Raw genomic sequence first — 27,117 nt, 5'->3', positions numbered from 1 at the left:
AAGAAGCAAAATAACTACATGAGTTAAAATATTACAGAAAAGTTTTACTGTTTACAAATTTTTCTGCCACAGAAAATAATCAATATCCAAGTTAATTCAAGCCAAGATCTGTCTGGATGTGTATTAATTTGCTCCATGAAAATAAACTAGAAATTACAAAGATAAAAGAAATAATAATGAAATATGGAAATAACTACAGATTTTGCACATTGTCATTATGTAATGGACATAATGAAAATAATGACATTACATAATTAAATCCAGGTGGAAAATGACCTTCCTAGACCTCCCTTCAAAATTAAGATTTTTGACAGTCATGATTAATGGAAACATGCACTTTGCATGGTTTGTAAACCTGAAACATCATTGTACATTTCAGTTTATAATTTATCCCATTATCTGCTTCTCCATGCATGAAGGTCAGCTGTACAGGCATAAAGTAGCAGTGAAATCCACAGGCTTTGAAAGGTTGTTCTCACAGATTTTTCAATTATTTTTCATGAGGAAATAATTTTGCCTACTTTTTCCTTAGAAAGATGACAATTTAAAGGAGGAAAATTTTAACAGCAGTAATTGCAATATTCTTATTATTCTCTTGGGTTTTCAGAGCAAACAAAATTGGACCGGAAAAAATGTTTTTTTTAGGATTCCTACCCGCAATATTTCTTCAATGCAGCTGTTATCTCCTGTTCCACTGTCCTGTAAACAAAATGAGAAGAGAGTTTGTTTATGTTTTAAAAAGAAATAACAAATAGGTCTGAAGACATGGTTGTCATATGAAATATATTCTGACTGCTATTACAGGTTCAAAATGAGACCAAGTCTTCCAGCATCTGAAAAGTTGCACTGCTTAAAATTCTCAAATTATTCCTTATCAGCACCACAGGAAGATGCAATATTTACAGTGTTTACATATGATTGCAACATATTTCTATAAATTCAGCAGACTTTTTTCACACCACTTTTGGGTGCTGTTCCTGCAGTTTTGGCTCTACTGCGTATGAGGAAGCAGAAGCAAAGTTGTTATTGCATGTACATGGATCCAATGTGCATTTATTTCTATTAAGTAAATGATATCTCTCCACATCCTTTGTGCTGCACAGCTCTGCAGTGACACTGTCTGTGCAAAGCCTGAGCATGTATAGGGTAGATGTGATGCCGAGGGGAGAGCCGCAGAGATTGCAACACAGGCAGCAATACTGAGCATGGGCACAGCAGCCCTGAGAAGCCGTGATTTCCTCAAGTGCTGACTCTAAGCCCATCTGTGCATTGTGGGACTGAGGGCACAGAAGAATCCCACTCTCCCAAGCAGTATGACTCACTCCAGAGCTCCTCTGCAGAGGGGAAATCAGAGATTTGGCAGGGCAGCTATTCCCCCGCAGGAACCATCCAGACGGTGCCTCACCTACATAGCCAGCCTGGGTGTTCACTGGGAGCCAAACTTCTGCCAGCAAGGACGAGGCAGCATGAGACACACACCACATCCCCCTCCCTCATGCCTGCCCTCTGCCCACAGTCTGCTCGCACTGCCCAGCACAACTGGGAACAGAGGGCACACTTGGATGGAGGTACGGATGCCAAGGGAGTGCCCATCTCCTACAACTCTCCACAAGATACAGGTGGCTGCTGCATCCAGCAAGCTCTCTGGGGATTTCCTTCACCACACTATACTCCCTGAAAATCACCCCCAAAAGAGGCTTCCTTCTTTTTGCAGAACAGAACTAACTCAGGAAGCAGGGGACTGGGGCTTGAGGTCTTCCCATGTGGGAAAGGGGGATAGAAAAAAAAATCCATCTGGTAATTACTGTACCCAAAGAGCTAGCAGAGAGGTGAGTTTGGTCTTCTCCTCTTGTTTCCAAAAAAACTCTGGATGCTCTGAATTTTCAGGTGTGCACCTGGAGATATATCAAAGCAATTCGTATTCCAAACTGCTGAGCTCTTCTCATCTGGAAATCAGACTTCTCTACCACATCTGTATTTGTGCACCCAAAAAGTCACAAGGCATTTTCAAAAATGGATACCTCTGCTGACTAAAGCCAAATGATCGCACTGACCAATATGTACAAGTCCTGGACACTTACCACCATACCTCAGTCTGAGCTGGGGGACGGAGGACATCTGGATCTGCAACTGCCTAAAGCCCACCAGCTGTAACCAAGGTCAGGAGAACAACAGCCATACATATGCAAAAGAACAATTTATTTTTTCTAATTTTTTGTGGCTGTTGTTTCATGCCAATTCATAGAAAGTTGTACATGCTTTATTGCCTGCACTCCTGCTAAATCTTTGCTGAATATGGCCCTTAATTGTTAAACAAATGAATGACATTAACCATTCTTGGTGAAACACAGTCCATCAGCTTTACAGTGCACTACAAAATAAACCACTGATTTCAAAGGCAAAGGTACTAAACATGTGGTGAAGTCAGACTTTGGAGAATTACTCATATCTGATATATGGATGCTGAAGAGAAGCTGCTGCCCTGAGAGATAGTCATGTTCTGACCTCAGACCTGCCCCTGAGGAGCTGCACAGCACCATGTGTGATATTTCTGTCACAGGAACAGAAGGACAAGTGTTCATGTTGCCAGTGAACCTAGCAAGATGGAGAGAAACAACAATCTCTGTATATTTAATAATATAGAATTTATTATTAGATAATTGCTATTTCTCTCTTCTCTATTTCATCTATTTCATTCTCTTCTAATTTCATCTATTTTTCCCGTTCCTTCCCCAAGATCCAGTTTGTTCACTTGTTATCCCACTAACAGTGGAGAGTGTAAAGTCTTCATGATGAGTGCCTTGTTTAGAGAGCAACAAATTCACTGCCACCCTTAAGTTGGCTGTTCTAGTCTATTGCCATCTTACAGAAGAAGGGATGAGATGACCATATGATCTTATGCTGTACAGAGTACATTGAACATATGATAAAATGACGATCTCTCTTTCTCTGTGAGGATAAAAATACTGAATGTGAATTTGGTGACAGGCTATTTCAGACTAGGATTAGGAACAAGTGTCTGTTACAAAATTAAATAACTCTCCTAGAAGCGTAGTGAAAACAGTCTGCAAGTACTCATCAGCAAGACATTTTGCTTTCTATTACTCCAGAACTACAACTTTAGCTTTTCTTTCTAGCCCATCATCTCTCTGGGCAGGAAGTAAAAACTTTTCAGATCTTCCTCTCAATATCATCATGCAGCATTTCAAAGGGTGAAAAATAAGGTGGAAACACAAAACCAAAGACAAGATATGTAAAACTGATATAAAATTTGGGGAAAACCCCCTCAGTTTCTACATTTTCGTCTTTGTTTTTAACTTTTTGAGTGCCAAATAGAAATTTCTTAATTTTTTTTTTTTTGCTTTGTGTACTTATGAACATCTTAACATTACTGTTGATATCAAACTTTCTAGACCATCCACTACATGTCTACTGACATTACAGAGGAACATGCTCTGCCATGGAATCTGGCAAACTGAATTTAACTTTGTGGCCACAGTTTAACTTGGGAAAAAAAAAAAAAAAAAAAAAAAAAAAAAACAAAAAACAACAAAAGCTGGTAAATGTTTCTTGAAATGTAAATTAAAAGAAGGGATTTCATTAGCTGCAGAGAGCAAGCAGCACGGAGCCCTTGACACGCTATTTGCTTCGGTGGACTTCCCCATCCGAGCACTATTGCGTTGGTGCCGGCTGTGTGACGCAGCCCCTGCGTAAGGCTGATGTCGCCGCTGCTGGCAGGCTCTGCAAAGCGGTCCCTCCACCCTCTCAATAGCCACAGGACATTCGTGCAATGAACGTTTTAATTATTAGTTTTTAAAATTAAAATTAAAACCAAATAAAGACTTCGAGGCTAAGCTGAGGAGCTGCTCCCCTGTGTTTGTTCTGACACTGACGAGCCCGTCTCGTTTGTCTTCCTTTCTGTTTTGCGATCTGTCATAACAAACTTGCCTCGCTGAACCTCCAGTGGACCGTCAGAGAAACACTGGCAAGTCTTGGGGACCTGTCAGGGAAAGTGGGCTCAGCCTGTTCCCCCTCGGCTGCAGTCCCTCAGTCAGCAGCGCCTGCAGAACGCCGAGCATCTGCAGGCAGGGGCGGCTGCCGCGAGGTCTGGCAGGAGGATGCGAGGAGCTGCCGCCGAGGATAACGGCAGCGGCTGCTGAAGAAATAGCCCGGAGCGTCGTGCTGCTGATAACACGAGCAGCTAATTACCATGCAAAGCACAGAGAACTGTAAGAAACAAGACTGACTAAAGGCTACATAGAATTCTTGGGAAACGGGATGTCACTTCAAAAAAAAAGCTACCTCTGTACAAATTTTATTTCAGAGCATTACTTTATTTTTTCTTCCCTTACCAAGAGCGTTCACATGGACCTATATAAAGAAACCTCTCTGGAAGGAATTGCCTATCTTGTGATACTTCTCCCTCCTTTCAAATCTTTATATTGAGGAAAGAAAGAAAGAAAAATCTTCTGCAAGTATCTAGTTCCATTTTAGCACAAGAAATTCTTATGATGCAAGCTTTTGGTGCTGTCATTATTTGGACTGTGCTAGGTGTTTCTACAAAGTGTTCAGAAGCTATTGAATTTTTGTCTCCAGTATCAATTAGGTGTGAGGACGATCTCCAGAAGCCTGAGGTACATACTCATCCTCTTCCCCTCAGTGGGAGCCAGGCTGGTTGTGTCACCTCCAGCCAGCAGCATGACAGCGCCACGCTGCAGAGGCACAGCACAGCACTGCTCACTGTGGGGCTGCAGGATTTCCCCTGGGACCTGAAGGGAAGCTTCAGGCACTGAATGCTGGCAGGCAATAACCTAAATCCACGATGAAACAAAATAGGAAAAAAGGGGAAAAAATACCACTTTGATAGACCTTAATCTGATAGCATATTAAAAATGTTTCTTTGCCAGGCACACACACATGCACTTGCAGATGCATATATACATTTTCTATGCAATCCATTTGCTAGAACAGAATATCCAGTATGAAGAAGTCAACTCCTTATCTTTTTACTTATCCATAAGTGTGGCTTCTGCCTGTTAGGTTCAGGAGAATCGTTAGTCTCAACGTTTCCCTTCAATCATTTCTCTAAAGAGATCTTAACACATTCAAGTTGTGGAATTTGCTGGAGTCTAACAGGGTTTTGTGCCTGAGATCGAAGATGTGATTTCTGGGGTTCTGCAGAAATATAGCCAGGCTGTGGAAAGGAATTTTGGGGAAGTGTCATTTGCAGATGCCCATGAAGGGTTTTCAGATATTCAGGGCTTAACTTGTTAATGACTTCCTTACATGTGCTACATCCTCCAAAATGCTTTTTATGGAGTGGTTGTGCTGAACCCATATGGCTCTTGGAGAGAAAAGGCAGGACTTTGAACCTCAGGAAAGGTGGGCTGGTAAAAAGATTAGACCTCAACCTAGTTAAAAACTTACCTTTTTGCCCCTCAGGAAATACCCACTTTTTGTAATGTTTTCATTCTGAATGGGGACCTGGGGGCAGGCTACCTACTTGTTGATTTTATCCCTTTGACTATGCTTCCATTCAAAATGCAATTGTGTCACATCATTACCTTAAAAATGAAATTTTATGAACCATTCTTAAATTCAGATCAGAAATCAAAATTTGATCAGGTCAAAATACTTCAATGACAAATTTTAAGAAATATAATCTGTAATCACACAATAAGATATGGCCTAAATCAAGAAGACATTAAACCAAAATATCAAATATTTGTCTCCAAATTTTGGAATTTTTTACTTTAAGGAAGCATTTTCTTCAAACAAGAATGAAAATGCGTTTGGTCAAAATCAACATGGACGCAGACGTTTTCAGTTCTGATAATCTGGGATATCCCATAGAAAAAGGACTGAGTAAGAAAAAAACAGACCAAAATTTAAAATTGTATTTATCTTTTTTTTTCTCCCTCTCTAACAATGATGGCATTTTGATCTTGATGGGTGACGTGAGACCTACCAGCAGTATTTCCACCTACCTTTAGAGGGATAGACTTCAGGATGCCATGGCACACTGTAGTCACCCTCATCTCACTGGGTGGCGTTAATAATGCTTGTGCCTTCTGTGAAGAAGACTCCTAATCTCTCCCTGAGGATGCAGGCAAGCAGGGCTGAGCTGTGTAAGGTTACACCAAGGAAATAGGTATAAAGAGACAGCTCAGGAAGCTTGATTTTCTGTTCCTGATATTTGAAAGCTTTACTTTGCACTCATGCTATGCCTTACCACTAATTGGAGTGCCAGTGGCCACGGTCTGTGGATACAGTAGTTTTCTCCTGTGCTTTGCATTGCTGTGAGTAGGAGCTGTTCCACTTTTACTATGAGGAATTGCTGACACTTCTTTAGACACAGAGAAGTGCAGGAGGGAGATGGAAAAGAGGAGCTAAATTCTCCTCAAGGTCTGTGTCAGAAAGTGTTGCACTAATTAAAGTCATTAAATCCATCTATTTCACAGTCACTGTTAATAAACTGTTACCTTTAATAAACCCATCTCTTTTGAAATGGACCCATCATATTTTTATGGGGATTATTTTTTCCTACCAAGGGATCTTGCAACACTGTTCTTGGTTCAAAAGGGAAGAGGAGTAGCTTTTAAAGATTTTATTTCAAGGAAAAAAAAAAAGAGCAAGTGATGAAAGTCATCTAGCTTTGCTTTAATGAAAGTATCTGTACTAATTGGGGGCCTCACTGCAACTGGAATATCATGATGCCCTAATCTTGTACCAGAACCAGGAATATGTTCTGGCTAATTAAAGGAGATGAATCAAAAATATCTGTAGATAGAGAGAAATGCCAAATGATCCAACAGAACTTGCCATGCACACTAGAAAAGAGAAGCAAGAGCCCATGTTGCTCCTGATGAATGACACTCACAGAGCACTGTGCTCAGCAGCTCCCCCACAATTGAGGCAGATCAGCAGCTTTTGGAGAGCAAGACCCTGCAGAAGAAAGACTGGGGAGGAGTTCACAGAGCCATAACCCAGAGTATCACAAGCCTTAGGCTGTGCTGGTCTTCTAGCAGATCTGAGTCTAGGTGAAGGTGGATGTACTGTGGATGTGTAAGAAAAGCCATTCACCATATTGTATTGTTTTTGAAAGAGCAAGGAAATGATGTTAGAGTGTGGCTCCTCCAATATGTGCCCATGGCCTGCCCCAGAGCTTGAGATGTCTCCTGTCCATGTAGTGCCTGGCCTGCAGTAAATGTTGAAAAGCCAGGACGAGAAAGTGAAATGATGCTGAAGGGCTGCATCTGGATGGCTGCTGGGTGCTTCAGCAGAGCTCGGACTCCTACAGCCCAGTTGGGAGGGTATTTGGAAGGGCTGGGTCTGGCCATGCATTGAGAGGTTTTCAAACTGATGAGATCGTCTGAGTCCAAGTCTCAGTGTCCGCACCACAAAAAAAAAAAAAGACAATTAAAGGCCAAGAACCCTTCTTAACCCTCCCCATTCTCTCCACCCCTAAGGGTCATTGAACAATCAATGACTGGAGCTGCACTGGTAACATTTCATCTAGTAAAAGATGCTTGGGAGACTCAAATGAAACCTACTGACAGATCAGCAGAGTGATTTTACAGGCTTTTACATTATATTAATAAAAATAAAATTCCAAACATGCCAGAATTACACCGTGACCCAGAACAATAAAGTGGAGCTGTAATGGAGATGAACTGCATTGTTCTATTAATAAAATATAAAGGTTTTATTGTTATTGGGAAAGATTGATTGCATCAAATCAATACCATGTCACAGTATATTAATGTTTTTCTTCACTAATGAAGAAACAGGGCCTGTTGTGATTACACTCTCTTACTACCCATTTGAAAAATATAATGGGCTGGTGATAATGAAGATTGCACCTTGCAATTTTACTCCTTGCTAGATGCTTGATCCTGGGGAGGTGCCGAGTAAGTCACCTGTGCTTTCAGAAAAATCAGCAGGAGAGGAAGGTATCTAACATATATGAAAATGCTGTCAAACCCCCCCTAATTGGACTCCACAGTCCCTCCTTTCCACTGAAAAAACTGGAAAGAGCCACTGGGGACCTCTGGAAAAGTCTTCAGCATGCTGTATTTTCTGCACTACTATCTGCATGCCCAAAACACATCAAGTGACTGCTGCTTGACACAGTGGTGCATTTGTCAGAAAGTTGCCATTACAGACACCAGAGTCTTTTGGTTTTGAAGCATGAAAGGCTTTTTAGTTGAGTCATGAGCTTCTTCCCTCAGCCCGTGCAGTCCTCCAATAGCCCACCCAAGGACCCTGCCCTGAGACCGACAGAGATGAGCTCTTCTCCTCGTTAGCTACCTGTCCTCCTTGCTGCACAGATGGCCAATTAGTGTCAGCTGGAATGTGGTTTTTTTAGTGATGTGGACATTTGTTGGCTGGGACCTGGACTGAGCCTGATTGATTGCATTTAATATATTGTCTGTGTTTGTCTGGGGAGAATATGTAACATCTGCATAACGGCAACAGTTGGAAAAACAGGTATTATGGAACTGTTGATATTTTTGTGAATTTTAACATGAATTTAGCATCAGCTATTATAACACTGAATAAATTAAATGGATTACTTTGCCAAGAGATCCTTTAAAAGTGTTAATTAACGATAAATCAATAAAAACTATTCAACATGAAAATCAATTACATCCCTGTTTACATTATTTAACTCCAAACATTTCTGTTTTGTGTGCTTGTAATTAGCAAGCTATAAAAGATGCCATAAATAGGCGCATAATGAGAGGAACTGTTTATAAATGATAATTGGTATTCATTCCCACTGAGCTAAAGGTTATGTGATTACAAACTGTTGCACAGAAAGGGTTAAACCTCTTACAGATTGAAGGTTTTACAGTACACAGCTCTGGAGAAATCTTTCCCACAAAAGGCCCCTGATGGAAGAATGCCCCTGTACATGAGTGCTGATGGAAAGAGTAACATCTACCAGGTGTTTCTTAAAGCCTATTTACATCCATTTAGGAAACTCTGGGGGAAAAAATCCTACCCTTTGGGCAGTGGTGGAGGCAATAAGAAACGAAACCTTGCATGAGAAATTCAATATTAAGAAAATTCATTATTCAAACAACATCTCTACAAAGTCTAAAGCAAAGATACAAACACTGAAATGCTACCAAAAAACTGGATGGCCAACCTGTTAACAAAGCTGAGGACAGGACAAAGGACACAAGGGTGTTTTCTGTCATGATGGATAACAAGGATGTCATTCTACCCAATACCCCCTGCAAAGATGAAGACCAGAGGCTTTCACAGAGGGCTAAAAGTGGATTACAGGATCTTCAAGCAGCAGCCAGAAGCCAAAAACTACACAGCCTCTAGCTCCAGAAGGTAACACTGGATTGTTTCCTACAACACACAGAAATGAAAAAACTTTCTTGGGCAGAAACAACCTATCAGTAATCCCTAATGCTGAAAGCAGCCTTCTCAGGTTTAGAGACTGAGACTGACCTAAACTCAACAGGTAAAAATCCCCATGATCTGGAGACCAGAGGCTTTCTGTTAACTGCTTTTGCTAGTCTAAGGATGTCACCAACACCTGACAGTTTTGGCTTTGACAGTGTCTCCTCCCCAGGAAAATAAATCTCAACCTTTCACTATAACTGCTATTGTGAGGGTAACAAGCATCAAGAATCTTTGACTGAGCCAGTCTGACCAGTGAGCATCTGGTGATAAAGACAGCAGAGTCAAATAACCTATTTGCAAATCCAGAGCTAAACATTTTTCTAACTTTCCTGGGCATAGGTGATGCATATTTACTTTCCCTTTCCCCTTTCCTTGCCTTTTCCCTTTCCCTTTCCCTTTCCCTTTCCCTTTCCCTTTCCCTTTCCTTCACTTACACTGCACTGCTTTCCCTGACTTGCACAGAATACAACTGCTTCACAGAATATATGGATAAGAATTGAGCTTGAAAAATAATCTATTATGTGTAAGGAAGAGAGCCTTAAATGGTTTTGACAACAATAGCTCAGTCTCAATGCTAAGAACACAAAAACCATATTATGGTGATGGCAATTATGACCTGGACACCTATTTGCCCATGAAGGTTATAATTTGCTATTGAAAACCCAAAGCATTATCAATGAAGAAATACAATTTTATGCATCTGCATCTTTAAATCAATCCATTGATGCCTCTGGTCAGCTCGGGTGGATTCTCTTAAAATCCACATGGAGGCTGATAAATAGCACAATTCTTCAAGCTACAGTGAAAACCTTGGCAGAGTTTTATTGTGCTTTCAGCATTCTTGAAAGTCAAAAGAAAAATCCAGCCATAGTGTGGTCACTGACAGACTGATGGGAACACATTCACTGCAAAACTACTGAAACCAGTATTTTCTAAATGTATTGCAGTTAATAGGACACATAAAATTTCAACTAAAATGTCAGGGCTGCATGTCTCAGAGCTCACAGATGTAAGTTCCTTCCAGTTAGGAATGTACATGACACCATGTATACATCAAGGTATAATATATATACCAAGGTATACATACACGTGCATGTATGTATGTATATGCCACACAAAAAAAAAAACAAACTCTCCAAAAGTTTCCTGGAAATGCCCAAACTAACCAAACAAATGTCAAATCTTATCAACAGTAGCCTTAATATGGGAACCAATAAATTCAGCACATTTATAAAGTTGCAGAATAGAGAAATACCTTCCTTATTTTTTCCTGCCTTCTCTTTCCCAAATCCCACTTACAAACTTTTTTTACCACTGATTCACTGCAAGCCCATATCAGTCCTCTTTTTTGGGAGCTAGACAGGAGCCAGGCACTATCCTATGCCCCCTTACCTCCAGAGTGAAGATTTCTCCACATCTGTAAAACCATCCATCGCAAGGAGTGGCAGCTTCCCAGCACTAATCCCTGCTTTCCTGTGGGCTCCATGACAGCACCCTACTTTTTGGGCACTCACAAAGACCAGGAGCAGGAGAATAAATGATGTCCCAGGTTTGGGGGAGAGTTGCAGGTAGTTCCCAAGTAGTTGTATGGTACTTGTTAACATTTTTTGATAGAAGCCACACCCGTCCTTCGGTCTTGGATGACAAAAGGTTTGCTTTAAATGACCCTAGTTCTTTTTCTTTTGGCTTTCCCTTTTCATATTCTCTCAAAGTATCCACTTTTAAAGGGGATATTGCATCTGAATGTCACAATGCTTTCTGATTTTCTTTTGCTGTCACTGTTACAAGTAACAGTGAAATACAGAAAGTAGAAAGAAAAACTGATCTCAGCTTTCCCTGACTTTCTGTCTGGAAAAGCATGCTTCTCCTTCCAGTAAGCATACATTTCCCACCTGCTGGCATTGAGCCCTCCCACACAGCTAATGGAGCACCATGTCTTAAAGGGGTTTGTGAGTTTTCATAGAAAGGTTGTGTTGCCCTTAGGTTTGGTTTGGGTTGATTTCACAGGAAAGCTTCAAAAAAGCCTTCAGGATTTTTTTTTTTTTTTTCAACAATCCTTCACTTAAAAACAGGTTATTTGGTCTCTGGAGAAAGAAATGTTCAGTGTAGCCCCATTTCATTTTAAATGGAAGCTAAATGGAGAGAAAATCCCTAATACTGCTTACAGACATTTCCATCTAGGTCAAGTACAACAAATCTGCATTTTTGAGCAGCAGAGCCAGCTCTTTGTCCCTGTTGAAAATGGCAGGTCTTGTGGCACCTTGCATTTTAACAACACATACAGAAAACAGGAGTGCAGTTGGAAAGCCTTTCAGCTGAGGAGGCACATGCTTCCCTTTTGTTATGTGATCTTGATGAATTTATTTCTGTGGCTTTTATTAATGTTTCAGGGCATTGAATCCTTTAAACTTGTTAGTATTTTCCTCTTTTTATTGTTCTCTGCTGCCCTTTGCTGTTTTATTTTATTCTTTTGTTCCCCGGTGTAACTGAAGGTAATGCAGTCCTGGGCCTATTACCCTCCGTCACTTTGATCTGGCAGTGGATATCAACAAAGAAGTTATTTGTTCTCAACACATTAAACCCTTCTGTGTAGCTTTTTACAAATTCTGTTATGCAACTTTGATAGGGCCTGGAATGAGTTGTCAGGTACCGAAAGGCAGGGGAGCACAAAGATCTCTCCAAAAGCCAAGCTATGAATGGTGTCATCTTGCTGTTTCACTTTCAAAGGTGGCTCATAGGGGTTTGTTGAATAGGAGTCGTTTGACAGCAGACATCTGAATTTGTATCACAGTCTCTAAGACACCTTTATAAGAACCTTGAATATCTTAGTTGACTCCTGAGGATCAAAGCTTCCTATGTAATAAACCTATCATGGGTTACTCAGGGAGATTTTCTGCATTAGTAACAATGGCAGCTGATTTGCCTCACATAAAAAGCTACCAATAGAATGGAAGGGTTGTGATCAATACTTTAACTAGCAAGATAAAAATCTGTCTGAAACTCAGGAATTATATTATGGTCTCATCATGTACTTTATAAACCATCTCCTATAATTTGAAGACACACATGCATTAAGTGTTGCTTGAAATACATTAAATTTTGATTTTTCAAATCAGAATACTAGAATAGTAAGTAGAATTGGCAGCATAAATGAATATAATGAATAAAACACAGAAAGCTCTTGGCTGGCTTTTGAATATAGCATTAGAAACAGAGAAACACGCATTGTTTTACAGTGAACTACATTAAATATATTTGTTATGGGTTAGAAATACTCAAAATTATTTGTTATGGATGAGAGCGGATGCTCTGCATTTATGATAGATGATACCACATTGTCATCAATTGTCATGCTTTGTTTATAGGACTGAATAATTTGTAATCATCACATTACTATGTTTAGTCTGCACTGGTTTTTTTAGGGTGTGTATTGAATATATCAGATCCTTGTATCTTTTATTTATTTGTTTGTTTATGAAGGGAATAATGAGTGGCTCATTCTCCTGAGAATTAAGTATTTGGTGAAGGGTTTGGAGTTTCAGGTCCTGGTTCTTGTTGGAGAGGAGGGAAAGGCAAAACTACACTTGGGCCCTGATTTTCATTTGTGTATCACCACATAAGGACATCAGGCAGTAACACCAGAGAAAAATGAAGATGCAAAAGGCTACATATATTCTAAAGGCTTCCTTAAGCTTTCTGTTTGCCTTTCCCCAGCCATACTTCCAGTTCCAGAATGCTTTATGTGCAGATGTCACTCCAAGACGCTTGTAGCCCAGTTATATATTAGGGCAGGTAGAAGATGGGGAAGCCACTCCAAAACATTGATTGTCCTGCACCATTTGCAAAAACAAGTATTTTGTGAGGAACAGAATAAAATGTTCTTGGCAAAACTCTCTCTTAGTCATGATTCTTTTTCTGCTAAAGAAATACAACTATGAAACAAGATACTCTAACAAGAGTTGCAGGCAAAGACTTTTAACTGTTTCTGTGCAGGGGAAGGCACAGACCTGGCAGTCAATAACTGGCTGGTCACTGTTGCCTCTGCTTTAGGGTGTTACTAGGAAATTCCCCATTTAAGAGCAGATCCTGTGTAATATAAATTTTATATACATTTATGCTAGAAACACAATGGGATTTTAAATACCTGCAGTTGGGAAAACAGTCAACATTATGGGCTGAATACCTGTGTCACTTTATCCATGGGGACTGTATAAATACAGCAGCCTGTCTGCACAGATCACCCACGTGGGTCTCGGGCTCTGTAGGGTGACAGTTACCCCTCATTCACTGCCCCAGCTGCCTTGTTGACAGCACCTATATATAAATTCAAGGTACAATGGGATTGCTCATTCCTAGAAAATAATTGCAAAATCAAACCACTGCCTTTGAAAAGGTGTGATATCAGTTCATTTTCTACCCGGAATAACTGTACCTCTAAGCTAAAGAAGAAAAAAATAGCAAAAATGAGACAGAAGCCAAGCTTATATTTCCATTCTTATCTCTCTGTACCAATACTGTCTCAGAGGTTCCTGCTTGCATAGCAGCTGCTGAATTGCTACAGTTTACTGTCTAGAATATTAAAATAAACTAGCACTGATTTTGGCAATTTGCATAAATAGTTGATGGATCTGTACAGCAGAGACAGAAGCTCTTCATCTGTGTCCACCTGTGCATCAGACCTCTCAGCTCTACAAGGACTAACCATGGCAGAAAGAGACTGCTGTGTGAACCTACCCAAAGTCAACCATGCTGTCTCATTAGGGTTCAGAGCTCAAGCAAAGCTACCAACACAAAAGATGCAACTTATGAAAGTGGTATATTTTGCTATTTGATCAGAAGGAAAAGATTAAAACACAGAATCACAGCCAGCCTTCTGATCATCGTGGTCCTCCTCTGGACTTGCTCTGACAGGCCTGTGTGCTTCCTGTGCTGGGGACCCCAGAGCTGGATGCAGGGTTCCAGGTGAGGTCTCACCAGGGTGGAGGAGAGGAGCAGAATCCACTCCCTTGCCCTGCTGGCCACGCTTTGGATGCAGCCCAGGATACAATTGGCTTTCTGGGCTGCAGGCTCACATTTCCAGGTCACATTGAACTTCTTGCCAGCCAACATCCCCCAGTCCTTCTCCTCAGGGCTGCTGTCAATCCATTCATCTCCTCCACCTGTAGTTGCGCTTGGGCTTGCCCTGAGCCAAGTTTGCACAGGCCCACCTCTCAAGCCAGTCAAGGTGCTCTTGGATAGTATCCCTTCCCTCCAGCACATTGCTGCCAGCACACAGCTTGGTGCTGTCAGCAAATTGCTGAGGGTACACTCAATCCCACTGTCTGTGTCACCAACAAAAATGTTAAACAGATGTCTCATCTGAAAATAATATGCAATAATCTGCATTTTGTATGCATGCACATTACCATGAAGGCTTGTGTAGCATTTCACAATCTAGATATGTATTGGTATATTTAACTTTAAATACAAGATATAGCTACAGTTCTATATGGGCAACACTATGTACTTTTAGGAAAGATAACAAAGAGTACATTCTGCAGCATAAAGGGTTGGAAGCATTTTAGGTAGGCAGAATGGAACTCCCTCTGAAAATTACAGTACCAAGTGAAACAAGAGAAGTCCTAACAAACTCTAATACAAACACATGCACACACACTCCTAAAAATCTACAATGGGTATTCTGAAAACAAACAGAAGACCTGTCCACAAGATCTCAGCTTTTCAAAATCAAGCCTGCAGACATCAAGCTTTCTCAGGCTCAGTCCCTCACAAGATGGGAGCACAGTGTGTGCAGTATTTCCAGGGCTTCCACTCATAGCAGCTGGGTCCAGCCAAGGGAAGGAGATTTGCAAAAACTCCATGGGAGCTCTCCAAACAGCAGTCTGCCGCTGATGCCCAGAAATACCTCTACCACATTTGGGGATGAAAAGTAGCCAAGTGTTTCTGACTGCTCACCCATTACTTGCACAGAGTCATGTAACATTTGCACATGCTGTTACAAAATGTTCCCATAGTATATTTGCCCACAAAATATGAAACAGGGAAAATCTATGGAATATATTGGAGGCTGATGAGCAATTTCTTCAGAAATAAAAATGATAGCTAAATTTGGGATCTAATGTTCCAGATGATCAGCACCACCTCAAAAATCAATATGAAATGCTGTAGAATTAGATATAAGAAAATACTTTTTCTTGCACACTGATACTTGCTTCAGTGTCAACTAGACTTCTTAAAAGGCATAGAGGATGGTTTTGGAAAGGGGAAGGAAAACAAGATCAAACATTCTCACATCCTATCATAATGACCAAAGAAATCTGTATGTCATCTTGTTTTACATGCTCTCACAAAAGGCTAACTGAGTAACAAGTGCACTCCCCCAGCAAGGCAAACAAAATCTTTGACTTGTTTCACTCTAAGGCTGGATATCACTGCTGCTGAGCAGATTTACTATAGGGAGAGTGGAAGAGGGAGTGTAGGTGAAAGGATGGTTTGCACTCATTAAGGGTCTAAAATCTAATATTTGATACAAAAGCAGTGCATCTTCTGAGACGAACCATATAAACACAATTATTATAATAGTGTATAATTTACCAAAATATTTTGACATTTTTCCAGAGATAGTCTGTTTTCTGGTATTTGCATACCTTTGACTCTAGAGTATAAGCATGGAATAAGACAAGACAGCAAGTAATTATTTACTGATTAAGGAGTGGATGGGCTTGAAGTTTCAAACATTAGCATTCCTATTTCACCCTCGTCCTTCCAGATGAGGAAGGAGAAGACATGAAATAGAGTGTTCTCAACTCCCAGAGATTCCTAATTCGTGGCATGAATGCCATAAACTTCTCTTCTTTGTTCTTTTGACTCACTGCCATATCCTGGTAAGCCCAGGTCAGCCATGCTCAACTCACATTTACTTTGCTGAGGTCGTAAAGGTTACACAACTCCATCTTTTTGTTTCCATTTCTAAGAGAAATGAATCCAAACTCAGCTAATTTGTATACAGCTTCAGGCAATATAAACATGGCTGGTTAGAATCATTTATATAGTATAAGCCTTTGTACTCCATACTTCATGGAAGTTAATAAGTAGGTGTCAAACTCTGAATTAAAATTCCCAGAAGAGGACACGGCACAAAGGACAATAAAAATGATTTTTAAATAATCATAGGGATAAATAGCATCCACTTCTGACAAATGTAAGTGCTGGCATAAAATGTTATTAGGCTACAGAGATTTTCTTTTGTTCAGGAAGTATGTTTTATTCTCCAGCAGTGTCATTCATCATCCTAATGAGCCCTCAAAATGTAAATTAAATAGCAAAGACTGATTCATTCAAAAACATCTTTGTGCTGTGTGTTAAACCTTTTTTCTACTTTTATCCTTATATATTGGTCCATTCTTTCATTACAAAATAACCCCTCAGCCCTTGTATGCTTTAATGACCAAGTTCAAGCAAAGCATATTTTCAGTAAACACTGTTTATTCATTTTGCTTTTGGTACAGTAATTAAAACAAACAAAAAAAAAGCACCAAAAAACACAACCCCCCCCCAAAAAAAACCCAAAAAACAACAAAACCCCAAACAAACCAACCAACCAACCAAAAAAAAAAAAAAAAAACAACCAAAAAAACCCAACAAAACCACAACTCCTTGTTTTAAAATGTTGTGCTCCTTAAATTATATTTGATCCAGAAAATCTCAGAAACCTGTGCGTGCATGTGGTTTTCGTTTTATTCAGTGTCACTTAGTACAGGGAAACCCTCAATGGAAAAGGATTAGTAGAAATTTCAAGCAGCTCTAAATTACTGAACCAAATACATTAACAACTAAGCAAACACTGTATTTTTGCTAATGGCAGAAAAAAAGAAAAGAATCCAGGGTCATGAGCTAAATTAGTTCAGATTTCTTGTTATCTGTTGATAAGGACATTACACATTCTTACCAAGAATGCAGAAAAGAGGTTTCATACTTGACCTGAATTTATTTATGCATGAGCACACACACAACAACAAGAGCGTCAAGGAACAAGGCTTCTCTGGAGCCAATCCAAACAAAAATATAACAGGAATGGAAAAAATCACAGCAAAAGCATGCCTGGTTTTGGTAAGATTAGTCTTCAGTTATCTTGTTCTCTGCCTCTTACCTTCTCTTTCTCTTCCTCTAATGCTTCTCAAAAACATCTCCAGCTTAATTTGGGTGTATATGTTTCTGTGTGTACAAAATGCAGATGAAAATATTGAGAGAGAAAAGTCTGCCTGATGACAAGAATGCTGTTATTAAACTGCATATGTAAGACTTAAAACCCACAATCTTCAGAATAAATTACATCAAATCTCAGAATTCAGTGACATTATGCTTTTATGAGGTTGAAATGTTGGAGGGAGACACGAGGGGTTACAATGAAACAATCCAGCTGTGAATGAGGTAAGTACATGTTTGGCGTCTTGCTGCCAGGGATCCAAAAAATGGCCCTAGACCAATACTCTTTTTATTGCAAACCCAAAGAGAGCTGAGTGATGCATCGGTGTAATTGAGTTAAGAGAGCTTAGAGACGGGGTTAAGCATTACAACTTTTAGCTAGAATATCTTTGATGACAGGTGACCTTTTGTAGGGTTTCTTCTGAAAAAGTTAAAATGGTGATTTATGAAAGTTCAGTGAAGGTTCCATACTGCAACTGTTAGAGAGACCACATGTAATTAGGTTAAACTCCACTAAGCAGAAAGAAGAATAAAAAAAGATCAGTATTATGGCATGAAATATTATCACTTAAGAAAATTGAGCATCATGAACCCTAGCTGAGAGAGCTTAACAAACCATCTATCATTTATCTTTGAGTGCTGATTCAGAAATCAGACTGGAATTCACAACTGCAGTGATTGATTAAAATAAATGCATACAGTATAGTAATTTATAAATGAAGACAGTAATTTACAAATTAAGTAAAGACTTTATGCCTGCAGAATAAGCTGCTGAAGCTGAAAATACATTTGAAGATACTTCAAACATACTCAACATGTCACAAAGAGTCGCATGATGCAGCAGCTATCTGAGCTAATACTTTGCTCAACTAATCTTCAAACTCAAGAGTATCAACTAGATGAAAAGCCTGCCTATGATACACCTAGGTACACTACCTGTATTTTTACTAATTACCCTTTTCACTGATGTATTTAAGTACCTCTTATTACCTATATTTTTTACACTACAGTCAAGACACTGATCCTTGGATCCTATATACTGTGTCAAATTAGAGTTTTTCCAGCCAGCTGTCCAAAACTGAATCACTGAGCTACAGAGAGTCCAGAAAAATCTTCCTGTTATGTTGCATCCTGGGATTGTTAGACTTTAGTACACCCAAAATGCCAGAAAAGAGAAAATTAAAAAATAAAAACTCTTTACTCTGACTCTCTATCAGCTAGTAAACAGTGCATTTCATTATGGTATTATAAGAATACTGTAGATTCACTATTTTAAAGCTCATCCACAATACCGCAATTTTAATGGCATAGTTAGAAAAGAACAGGATGCAACAGCTTTTTTGTTTGCTTTTTTCATTTTCTTTCTCTTTTCTTTTCTTTTCTTTTCTTTTCTTTTCTTTTCTTTTCTTTTCTTTTCTTTTCTTTTCTTATTTTCTCATTGTTAATTTGATTTATAAAATCTAACAGAAACAGCAACAAAGGAAAAGTTAATAGAACTGATCTGCCGTTGAGGCTTGCTCCCAAAGATCCTGGCTTTCTTCAGTATCACGGAAGCCTCAATGCTTCCTGCAGCAGATGGAAAGGCTACATGGAAGTTAGCCATTGGTGCTGACCAGAACTTAAAACCTCTGCTCTTCCTTGGCATCTGCAGCCCTTTAAAACACACCCTAAAATAAGAGTTGTCATTTGGGGTCCAGGTATGATCCTGACAAAGAGTGGACTGTTATGCGGGGTTCATCTTGTTGGCAACAATTACAATGTTAACAACAACAATTGAAGCAAAATAGATCAAAACACAAAGGAAGTAGCAGAATTAAACTTATCTGTGGAAAATGCTCCCATCTCCCCTGAGCTCATGCATCCTGTTCCTTGGCTGGTTTCACATGCTGCTGCTTGTTACGTGGGAGCTGTTTGTAAGTCTGACTCTGGCAGCAGTACCTATGGCTCCTTCATTTCACTTGAGTGTTTTCTACATTGTACAGACTCCAAAAATTACTATTAGAAAGGGAATTGGGCAGAAACGAGAACGAGTGAGAAGAAAAAAAAAAATCCTTTATACAGTGCATTTAGCAGCTTTTGCTGTCCCGGAAGTCACAAACCTCCTCCAAACATCCTTGTACAGCACAGAGGAGTTAGAAACAAAACCCACCAAGAATGGGTAAAATGTAAATGCTGAAGAAGAAATAGATTTGGAGAATGCTGAAGGATGCAAATGAACATTGACTATATCAGACGACCCTTTTTGCCTTACTACAGTTGACATTGTACTCACCACACTTTTCCATCCTATACTTGCATGTTTTGAAATGAGTGCTTACAGAATTAAAAACATGGATTCTGCTTCAAGTAACATGCATGCAGTTAATCCAGTGGTAAATTACACCTGATAATATATTCCCTGAAATAAATTTAATAATCTTTCTGTCTATACATGCCATTTTCAGTGTATCTACACTTTCTTGAAGATTTTCCTTATGTCGAGTAATAGTATGAATGTATATATATGCACAGTAATGCTTGTAAGATACTGCAAATATGTGTCTAATGATTCTTAGTTCAGCCAAAAAAAAAAAGTTGTATTATTTGAGAGATAGTTCAGGACCATATAATGAAACATCAAATCACAGCGCATGGGAAGAAAATTAAGATTGTCATTAAGATTGCCATTGCCAAAATTGAGCTGCTCCTCACTTCTGAAGAGCAGCTCAATTTTGAAGACTTCATTTTCAAGTAATTTTGTTCAAAAACAGATAAGTAAGCAAAAGGCAAGAAGCAGGTTCTGTCCCCAAAATATTTTGCCATTGAAATGGACTCAAGGAACACCATGCATGGAGAGGAACAAAACATACCACAGAAATGAGTGGGCTGGGGACTGGCTTGGACTTGTCAGCCTTTCTAGACTTTACTTTTAATAAATAAACATCTCAGTGGATGCTGCAGGCTAGATGAATTCCCTGGAGATTCTGAATAAGGAAAGAAGTCTGACCTTGAGGTCATCTCATCAGAGCTCCATTGTCCACAGTGACAGATAGAAGGGCAGGAGACACTGTGTCCCCACTGGAGCAGGGAATTGAGCTCACTGGGGACGAGTGAAGAAGAGGACAGGAACAAGCTTCTCAGCAGCTTTGAGGGGAAAAAGAAGAAATGTAACTTTGATCTAGTAGATAAGAAATGGGCTGAGGTTGCCAGTGGTCTTTGTGAGGAGCGTTTGCAAGAGCAGAATGAAAATACCTTGCCATGAACCAGGAGAAGAGACACACCAAGTCAAGAAACTGGCAGGGCTAGATGTGCTCTGTGAAGGCAGGAGCCTCATAAAGCATGAATGAAAAAGAAGCAGCACCCTGGCTTGCTCTCAGGTGCACAGGATGAGAGGAAGGGAAGAGTCAGATTAGTGATGCAATACCTCCAGCTGAAGCACATCAGAAACCTCATTTTTTTCCTGGCTGATTTCCACTTACTGATTGGTTGCCCAGGTTTTTTGCAAAGTAGTTACATGATTTAATAAAAAGAATAGTTTTGCCACAGAGCCATTAGCAAACTGAGTCTCAAATATCTCCACCCCTGTTGAGCGACAGGTCATTCATTGGCAAAATCTATTTTCTCCCAGGCATGACAGTACATGTGGCAGAATCTGGCCCTTTGTAACATAACACTGATAAAAGCAGAGGCATTTCTAACTTTGGCTGCAACCCAGTCCTACAGTCATGCTCATATGTTCGTGCATTTCATTAAAGGTGATGCATGAAATCACTTAGTGCACTTGACTCCTTTAAATACCTTGACAGAGAGTTAAGTAAATTATGAGTTGTTTTTCTGTATAAGCAAGAGCCATATCTGAATATACACACTCATGCGGCATTAAATTCATATGTATGCAATTAAGAAAGATTGTTTTTACAAATTTAATTACGTGACTCTTGTACTAAATATTTTTCATGAAAAACAGGCAAGAGAATAAACAAAATGGTATCAAATAGCCCACTGCCTGAAAGCTGTAAAAAACAATCTATACAGTGACTTTTGAAAATACAGGCAATATTTTTGATAAAATTATGTGCCAGTTCAAGGGCCACTTTTCTTCTTCAAGTCTTCTGGAATTCATGACCACTCAAAGCCTTTAATGAAACTTGAGCACATTAGTCAGAATAACCTAATCGCTCTGTCTTTGAAGATAAACTCCACTTTTCTTGCTCATTCCCACATACAAGGAAATGCAGAGACACTAGAAGTGTCATCATCATGTAAGACACTTGCTATTAAATCTATTCTCAATACAAGGCTGACCTGAGGTACGTTTCAGAAATCTTTCTCTTTGTCTGCTCTAATCCATCAGAATCTTTTCAGGTAAAACTACTGCACTTATACATCAAAACTGTATTTTTTAAGTAAGGCTGTCACTTTTAAGGCATGCATCTTTTCAGGAAAATGTCAGGGATGTTATACTTGGGTGTCCTTCTGCCCAAGAGGCCAACAGAGCCTGAACAATGAAGCAAACAAGACAGCTAATCAATAGCAGTCACAGCACTATTTTTTATCTTCCAACATCTTCATTTTCGAGTTGGTACACATCATTACAATAGGAAAACAGGACAGTCAATCTCCATTAAGTTCAAGCATTGCATGAAAGAATTAATTTGGCTGCCTTAAAAATGATGATACAACTGCATGACCTTAAACCTTTTAAATTTGTACTAAATTTAAAGAAAATACTTGGATAGGCAGATTGGCTAGATATGAAGGCAGGGGGATATTGACTTCTTCCCACTGGCACCATGTATTTCTTACAGTGATGATTTCTCCAAGCACTGAAATATATCTTGTAATTTTTTTTAAGGCTTTGGTATAAAGCAATTTCACAAGTACTGTGTAACTAATCAGATTGAAGGTTCATGATGCCAATTTCTCAGAAGTATGTCAGTGGCACTGAGTCTTGTTGCTAGCTCTAAAAAATATCCTTTAGATTTGGGATTTTCAAGGAGCCCAGGGATTTAGTTGTCCATAAGCCATTCATATGCGAGTGATGAGGTCAAAACTCCCTTTGGCTATTTTGACAAATCCATTTCAAGTAACTACTCATTTTCACATTTAATTTGAGTTCAAAGCAGTCAAAGTTATGATTCTCCCCCTCCTCCACACCGACTGCTTTCTGTATCTGGCACTGAACACTGACCTTATGTCATTTGCACCTGTATGCATATATGCATATGAATACACATGCAAACACATAGAGGCAGAACCACTGAAATGGGCTGGCATATGGCAGGAACCCTTGCTGGTGCTCCAAACACATATGCTGGCACTTGCCACAGAGGGAGTGGGGTAGAAATGAAAAGCATGCAGAGACTTCTAAGTCTCCCTCCCCATACATCTGTTAACATCCTTTTATTTCCTATATTTAATGGAGAATTGCATACACAACAACTTGGTCTAGTGCAACCTTTCAGCAGCTGACACACTAAACTGCAAGGGGAACATTCTTCATTCAGCCAGCTTCAAAACCATTTTGTGTCCAGGGCTATTTTGAAGTAAAACCGAGTAGTCTTACAGTTACTAATTATGATGTGGTTCTGCTTGGTCAGACATCGTGATTTTAACTGAAAGTGACATATCCAATAATTTATAAATAGCACCAAGTTTCAAAATTTCAGCCAATTTTGAATCCATTGGTAAGTAGATTTTTCTTTTGTTTTGGGGAATTAAGCAATCAATACTCAGTTTACAGGCATGAACTTTGTGAAACAAGACTTAAGAGAAACTGTGAGAAATGTTGCTGTCAGAAAATTTACTCTAGATCTGCCAACATATGCAGTAATTTCTGGTGGTACTTTATTTAAAAATTTCAAAATATACTTGAATCTCAGCAGATTTATAACTATGACATTAGAGATATAAGACAAGCAAATAAGACAGAACATCAGTTCTTTGGAGGAGCAGCACAGCAGGAAAGGCCTCTGGGAAAGAGCATTGCAACATTTGGAGAGAAAATCTCCATCACGTAACAGCCGTTCTGAACATTTTTCAGTCTATCTTCTCTCTTTTGTCCTCTGGCAAGTTTTTTCTCAATATTAGATTCAGCATAAAAATACTTGTAGACTGGCCTCATGTACTCTCTTGTTTCTAGCTCCAGGATATTACAATCACTGTCCTGATGTTTTTGAAACTTCCAGAAAGTTATCTGCTCCCAGATCTTTCTTCAGTAACTCAGTTCTCTTTTAGCTTTACAGCTTGAAATAGGCTGGTGGTTTTGCTGGAGTATTTTTGTTTGTTTCAATATTATATATCCCTGACTATGCAAAGAAGCGAAGGTCATGATTAACCTGTCGTCTACATGAAGTTTATGCAATGACTAAGTTTAAAACCACACACGTATTTTAGTTTTCATCTGGATCAGTACTTTTAAGTAAAACTTTTCTGGTTTTCATACGAATTCTGAAAATGTATTTTAATTACACTGTCTTTTGAAGGGAAGTGATTTTCTGGTATACACAGGTGGAATGAAGCTATGGAATTCTCTTTCTGTGGAGAAAATTAATCTTTTGGCAGGTCTAAAGGAGGAGGAAATGTTCAGTGAGATAGTTCTCTCTGGATGATTTCATGATTAACAGGGGATGGAGCTAGAAAAGAATGAAAAAAACATAGAAAATGTTGGGTTTTTTTTTAATATTAGATGTGCTTGTTGAATACTTCAGTACCAGGAAACAGTGAAAAGCCCTCGGAGAGAATTTTGTTCACAAAAGACCTCTGCTTTACTGAGTCTCACCACAGTACCTACCAACATATTGCTAGAGCTTGTGCTGAGTTTCCACACTTTTTGGCCTACATCCCAATATGTACAGGACCACTGAGCCTTTTCATTTTTGTTCTTAATAGGAGTGTTAGAGAGAACTGCACTTCCATCAAGGAACCATAAACAGACACCATTAGTTCTCGCTGGTGGCAGATTTGTGTTTCTGAGCGATGCCATTGAAAAGCAGGACAGACTTGCTGAGGTAAGGATTGAACAGAGTGACAGCTGAAGGACTGACAAACCAAGTTAAAGCACTTGCTATCAGTTTTTTTTTTTTTTGGTGAATTTTGGTGAAGAATGTTCAAGATTTAAATCTAGATGTGCTTCAAGAACATCAAGGCAGTTCAGAAATGAGCACGTTTATCCCAGCAAGAAAAGGAACTGGCAGGAAATAGTAACTTTTCAAACTTCAAACTATGGCTTGCTTTTCTGCCAGTTTCTACAAATTTTTTTCAGGTCTCAAATATTCTGCTACTGAAAAGGTCATTCTTCTTCCAAGTTAACTTCCCTAAGGAGTTCCACTTTTTTATATAAACATGCAGATGCAGGCACCCCCTCTACACACATTTCAAATTTACATTCAATTTTTTTCTGCCCAGGCGAGTAACATGGGCAATATTCAGCATTTGGCCAGGACACAAAACAGTGGGAAAGCTGATTTATACCTTGATTTTTCCACTTATCCCCTTCATTCCACTTATCCTCCTTGTGGTCCGAAGGGACAGCACAGTCACATGGAAACTTCCAAGCAATGTATTGTCTGTTAGTCCAACTTTAACAAATCTTGAGACAGCTATGCCACAAGTCAGGGCACATGAGCATGGTATGGCAAGGCTGCTATAGGCCCCTGACAGCCTCCTCCTATCCCCTTGTGTCCATCTAGGATGAACCTGCACTTCTTGGTGACTGCTAAATTTAGGCTTTCCCAACCATGTCTGCCCCAAACTGGCTTAGTCAAACCTCTCTTCCAAATTCTGATACAGTGGCTTCCTCTCAGTTTAGCACATGAGAGGAAAATGAGTTGTTCTCTGCTATAGAGTCCAAACACTGTTTCAGACTGGAAACTCCACACATTGCCCTCAGGAACTCCCTCAAATTCTACCTTTTGCATCCAGTTTTTTATATTTTAAAAGCTTCCAGGGTAAGAGAGAGAAAATTTTCTTCCATACTTCCAGGAATTAGATCAGTTTAGTGGATGAAATATGTAACCTGTTGGGTACTGTTTTATTTTCTTTCAGGTCACTCATATCTTTCACCCTTGTATCAAAATAATTGGTAGCAATGCATGAATCAGAAACATCTTTGCTGTCACACAAAGTGGATGTCAACACTATCAGCATAAAAAAAATTACATGTTATGCTCTTTCAAATGCAGAGATGGCACGAAAAAGAACACACAGTGATGTGCTATGCATCATTTAAAACCAGATACACTCTTCTGCAAAAATTGTTGTCACTGACAGTGTTAGATGTGTAGTTTTTTTCTCCTTTTGCTTTTTACAGCATTTAAACTTAAGGCTTTTTGGGTTTGCTTTGCAGGTTTGGGGTTTTTTTTGAAACAAAGGTCACTTACTTAGCAACAGATAAATAAAAATTCAAGCAGCCCCAGAAAAATCAATAAAGGTACTAAAAATCTAAGTTGATAATAAATTTTTGTTCCCCCTTCACATAGCTCAGGAATGTCAGTATTTACTGGAACCACTGTAATATCAGATATTTCAGAAGAGTATTGATTTTGCCACTGAAGTGTGACTAAAGGGATAAATAAACTGCTCTTGGGGTCAATCGATTCATTTATCTTTGCTGTTATTTTATAAGAAGTCAAAGCAGCATAAACTTTGATAAATAAATGTTATCATGAAGAAATACTATCCATATGAAGATTTTGAGAACAATGGGAACATATTTAGACTGCTGGCATTGAGCTGAAAAATCAGGATTATATTTATGCTGCTTTGAGTATTAAAAAGGAGGACAAAATATGACGTTCCACCATTGAGGCACAATGCCTTGCTTGCAATTCTGAATGTGGCTTGGTGAATTAGGATGAGCATTACTGTATATAAAGTAGAATATAACCACAAGATAGAAAATACATGATAGGGAAAGAAAAGGGAGAAGAGCCTTTATATTTGCAATGAATCTGAATCACAGTTGTACTGATGCATTCTGCTTTAAAAAAATAAAAGATGTGGTAACAGCCAATATATTCAAGTTGATAAGTAATGAGAATGCTCTGAAGTGACTTTCTGCAGCTTTAATTGCAAGAAGGATAATAGCTACTTCAAGAAGTCACAAGGATATTATAAAAATTACAGTGCAAAAGTCAGGCAGAGCCTGCTACATTGTGATTATGATGTGAATTTAAGGTTGTAAGAGACTATTTGGACAAACATGAGGTTTGTCTAAGACATAGGGAACTGCTGTCTTTGCAAGAAACTATGAGTCTACTTTTGCAAAGCTATAGAAAAAGCTATTCTTTTGCAAAGAAAAAGAAAAGAAATGCAATGGCATTGAATTAAAATGACAGAGAAGGTGTGTAGCACTTTTTTATATGATATCCAGGTGGATGCTATCCATCTAAATTAAAGTTTTTAGAAACTAGACATCTCTGGTCATGGCTAGTCACTCTCTGTTCTGCCCACAGTTCATGGATGGAATCAGACACTTTCTGCATTTCTTTGCCTAAGAAAGACCAGATA

At 39.2% G+C, this 27,117-nt stretch overlaps 1 protein-coding gene across 1 annotated transcript in view; it reads right to left on the bottom strand.

Moving 5' to 3' along the window:
- Positions 1 to 27,117, bottom strand: part of AFF3 (ALF transcription elongation factor 3) — a 315,284-nt gene that overhangs the window by 166,228 nt on the left and 121,939 nt on the right. Inside the window, exon 5 of the mRNA XM_053934722.1 lies at positions 655 to 699. Coding sequence (XP_053790697.1) covers positions 655 to 699 — 45 coding nt within the window. The remainder of the gene's footprint in view (positions 1 to 654; positions 700 to 27,117) is intronic.

This window comes from Vidua chalybeata, chromosome 2, assembly GCF_026979565.1.
Source record: "Vidua chalybeata isolate OUT-0048 chromosome 2, bVidCha1 merged haplotype, whole genome shotgun sequence".
Lineage (NCBI taxonomy): Eukaryota > Metazoa > Chordata > Aves > Passeriformes > Viduidae > Vidua > Vidua chalybeata.
The sequence above is the reverse complement of the archived record's forward strand: the minus strand, read 5'-3'. Positions and strand labels throughout refer to the sequence as shown.